General features: G+C 37.8%; 1 protein-coding gene across 1 annotated transcript; it reads right to left on the bottom strand.

The window, feature by feature from the left end:
- Window positions 1–260: 260 nt before the first annotated feature.
- Window positions 261–1143, bottom strand: LOC128196562 (calcium-binding protein KRP1-like). Its single transcript, XM_052877934.1, has one exon. It carries the CDS (start codon window positions 823–825, stop codon window positions 481–483), a length of 345 nt encoding a protein of 114 aa, XP_052733894.1. The 5' UTR covers window positions 826–1143; the 3' UTR covers window positions 261–480.
- Between the last annotated feature and the right edge of the window lie 3514 nt (window positions 1144–4657).

The following is a 4657-nucleotide window of genomic DNA, read 5'->3' on the forward strand; positions in this document are numbered from 1 at the left end:
TCCTTGAGTACCTTAACACATTGATCAAAACAAGTGTATAAATAAATTCTTTCATATAAAAAAATTACTGTATCATGCGTAAGCCATCATTTTCCAACATTACTTAAGTCATTTGTCAGCATAAATGAGGGGATATATGATACTTTTGTAGTCCTTTGAGGTATGGGAAGTAAAAGACAAGAAAAAGTGAACAAAACGTGAAAAACTAGCAGTGAGTAGCATAGTCATGAACCAGTAAGTTACAATAATAAATGAAGAAATGTTTCAACAGAAAACAGTAGGTTTCATTAGAAACTATGATCTTATATAACAATACATACATGTTTATAATCTTGGTCAATCTTAGCTTTCTTAATATTAACTAGTATGACATGAAATTGACCGAGACTATAGACAAGTAGAGATTCTGAACCAAAGAATGACTTCCCATCTCTTACGAGGATGATGATATTGTTAAATCTAAGAGAAACAGAAAAGTGGTTATAGAAGGTTAATTACTCTAGCTTGCACTGGATACTCATTACCTTGCATATCCATCAAGCAAGGACTCAACCTAAACATGAGAATGCAAAATTCCATTTGGTTAAGAGCTCCATCTCCATCCAAATCCCCCTCCATGAGCATGCACAACAGCTCATCATCCCTCACCTCCAAACCGAGCAAGTAGGTGCTCACCTTCAAGCTCTCAAACGTGATGAGCCCCATGTTCACGTCCATGAGCAAACGAAACCCGTCGCAGAGCTCCCCAATGAACCCTTCTACACCTAGTCTTGCAATCATGGAAGGGAAAGAGTCCTCAAAGTCAAAACCGTCACCAAAATCCATGGTTGAAAGACAATATAACAAAAGTGAGAGAAATGAAGATAAGAGAAACAAAGGGTTGGTAGTGGCTTATAAGAGAAGAATCGTGAACAGGAGGGGTTAGAGGGAGTGACAAGGTGGAAGAATTATATAAGCACAAAGAAGATGAGGAAGAAACGAATAGTTTGGAGTGTGTTTTGTATTGCGTAGCTTCTTGCGGCCTTCGTTGCGACACGACACACCCTCTTCATTGGACATTTGAAACACTCGTCTCCTTCGTGGAAGATGCGCTGCTTCTCTTTTAGCAGTCACGAGTTTAATCATAATAGCAATCATTTGTCATGTCTGTGCGCAATATGGGGACTGTTACTGATACCCTATATATATATTATAGGATTATATATTACTGAGAAGGAGTTGTTCTTTCTACACCTCCATAACTTTAGCCACCACCAACTTTATTGAAAATGTCCGTTTGGCCTTTTATGCACCTGTGACGCATAAAAAAAGATTATTTCTGAATTTTGAAAATAAACCCTACACTCTCACGCTTCACTTCACTTTCATTCCCACGTCTCTTTTCCTCACATTCTCACTCTCGCGCCTCTTTCTTGTGTCTCATAGTCTTCCCTCCCTCCTCCTCCCTTTCTCCGCCCCAATCCTCTCCCTTTCTCCTCCCTTGTATCGCGGTGCCTTTCTCTTCTGTTGGTTTTGTGGCGGGATAACATGATGGTGTGTGGTGGTAGTACGGTGGATATGCAAAGTGACCCCAAGGATTTATAACTCATGCAAGATAAAAAGGAATGAATACACACAGTATAACATGATTTTAAGCGTATCCATCACATTTTTTATACATATGCAACATTCCAAGTGCCCACACATATATACTCATACAATATCAACTCTTTTTGACAAGTCAACATGTATAACCTAAGATATACCCATTACAACATCAAAACGAAAATACCAATATATACAACCCAAACCCAAAGTATACCCTTTCACAACCCAATTTCGAACCCAATTTCGAAGATCCAAGTAGATAACCATTTTTCATAAAACAACACATGAATCTAAAGACCTAAAGAGAGTGTATGCATCAACATGTTAACTTTAATCTCAACACAAAAAAAATACATGCAACAACATTTTAAGGTTACCTTCTACCCATCATACACCATATTATATTTCAAGTTAAACTCCTTACCTCTAGTTCCAACCTAGCTTTCAAAGTTCTTAGGTTTCCTTCCTTCACTAGACCCACCAAGTTTCACTCCTCTTTATCTTCTTCAAGGTCACTGCAAAGACACCAAGGTTAGGATGCCTCCCATGCTCCACTCAATCATACGACTCTCTCTCTGTTTCACTTCTAAAGTGCTTGTATTCCAACCTCACTAAAGACAATAAAAGCAACCAAAGGAAATGCACACATATGCTGCAGCATTTTATGGACGTAAAGAGAGCCCCAAAATCAACATTTCTCTTTCCAACTCATGCACACAATATAATAAATAGAAAAATAATTATTTGACACACCTAAATTTTTTACATTCATTTGACACTATCCTTATTTACTTTCTTCTTTCTTAGAAAAATACAACTTTTATGACAATTTTATCCTTATATTTTGTGTCAAATGAATGTAAAAGTGTGTCATGGTACCATTTCTCAATAAAATACTATACCCCTTTGCCACCTTTCTCTTTCTTGGTTTAATGCATGAAAAAAGGGTAAGAAAGGAGAAAAGAAGCTTTTCATGTAGCACACCAATTGGAAAGGTTTCAACTTGAGACCATGCACATACCCCCTCCCTTAGACACATACAACAACCACTAGACTAGTCTTCATCCACTAATATAATAGCGCAAACAATTATATTTAAGTACTCCTTCAAGCTTTTTCGAAAATTAATATAAACACTAGTAAAAAAAAGCTTTTTTAATGCGCTATATACACCTCGATTTTACTGAAATCGAAGCGTATAAAAGTGTAGTGGCATTTTCGTAAATATGGAGTGGTTATATGCCTTGGTTATATATGAACTGATGCCTATAGATGTTACTGTCTCGAGTAGAAGGCCAACCGAAGCATATAATATAAATTTTAAATGGTTTAGGCACCGGTTTGGTGTAACTGAAAGGGTTTAGGCACCAGTTTTAATATAACTGAGGTAATACCCTTAGGTTAGAATCAAAAAACCAAACGTTTCTTTCTCGCACTCTCACGATTCTCATTTGCCTCCCTCCACCTCCGATTTCTCTTCTCCACCAAACCCCAGCATCAGGGCGCCACCATCACCAGCCATTAGGGTCGCCGCAAGCACCGTCGTTCAACCACGCCGCCGGCCGCTGCCGTTCCACGGTGCTCCACCTTATTTCTCTCATCTCCACGACGCTGCTTCCATCTGCATCAGCCATTCTCTCCATTTCGATTTCCTACGTCTTCACTCTCGAGAGAGGGATCTCCTCATCGCAAGCCTTTCATAGTCACGGTAAGCCTTCTGCACTCACATAATCATCTTCATTTCCTCTATCCTTCATTTTCCACCGAAACATTCATAGATCTAAACCCTCCGTTAGGGTTTCTTCTCCTTTTCACCATTTCCCTTCGATTCCATCGATTAAAACCTTGTTTTCACCATTAGAAACTTTTTCCACCGATTAAACTTTGATTTACACCGATCAATCGGTCCAGAATAGGTTTCCTTCTTCTTCTAGGGTTTCTATCAAGTTTAATCCTCTGTTTCTTATTCTTCTTCGACTTTTTGTCATTTCCGTTGCACTATTGCCAGTCCAACAATTTGTCATTGACAACCTTTAGATGTGTTCAATTATTTATTTTTGTTGTAGAGAATTGTGTTGGAACCTGCAATACAGAGATGATATCAACATCGAACACGACATCGATTCTAGTAAGGTTGATGACCCTGCTAGTGGAACCACATGCGATGCCTTCGCAACTATGGCAGCAGTTAGACGAAGGTGTCCAGGAATCTAACAGTTTTGAAGGGTCAAAGATGATCCTGCTCTTGAATTCTAGTAATGCTTCTTTGTCCACCACGTGACATGGCTCTGAAATTGAGGTAAGAGATGAGAAAATGAGAAGCAACATTATGGTTGCTGCCATAGTTCAAAATGAGGAGCGTGATGTTTTGTCTAGTGAAGTATTCAATTTATTTGTTTTCTTGTGAGATAATCACCAAACTGGTGTATGAAAATGGCATTGGAGATGTTTGAAAAGTGATAATCGTTGATGCTTTGGATGCAACATTTTGAAGAGAGGCATGTGCTTCTAACGACAACTTGGATTTTCCCTAACTTGGCTCTTTGGAAGCAAGTGCCTTTAGTTCAACAAAAAGAAGTTAGGATTTTACAATTATATATCCCATCACTGTAAGGCAGTTTATGAAACTTTTTCAGTTCAAGATTTTGATAGTTGTTGCTGATTTTTATACTTTTTTATCATATAGATATTGATCTTATTAAGCCTATTGCTGACACTGCTATTATTGATTTCACTTCCAATGCTCTTGATTTAGTTTATGTTATTGATCATGATATACCTGCTATTGTTTTTGATCCAAATGTTGATGTTGCTGATTGATCTGATTTTTACACAGTTTTAATTGATAACAACGTTGCAGTAGCTGGTGAATTTCATGCTTCTGTTTCAGATCTTGATGTTGTTGATTTTATTACTGCCACTGCTTATTATGATTTTAATGCTTCTGGTTCTGATTTTTAATGTTCATTCTGAAGTCAATAATGTGGCAGCTATTGTTGCTGATTTTTCAAGTGCTGATTTTGCAATTGTTGATCATTGCAAGCAAGGAAAAGATCCTTTGGCTATGGTT

Source organism: Vigna angularis, chromosome 5 (assembly GCF_016808095.1).
Source record: "Vigna angularis cultivar LongXiaoDou No.4 chromosome 5, ASM1680809v1, whole genome shotgun sequence".
NCBI classification, from domain to species: Eukaryota; Viridiplantae; Streptophyta; class Magnoliopsida; order Fabales; family Fabaceae; genus Vigna; species Vigna angularis.

Bases quoted from the DNA above. Each gene is read 5' to 3' on its own strand.
- LOC128196562 (XM_052877934.1), bottom strand. From the start codon at position 825: ATGGATTTTGGTGACGGTTTTGACTTTGAGGACTCTTTCCCTTCCATG.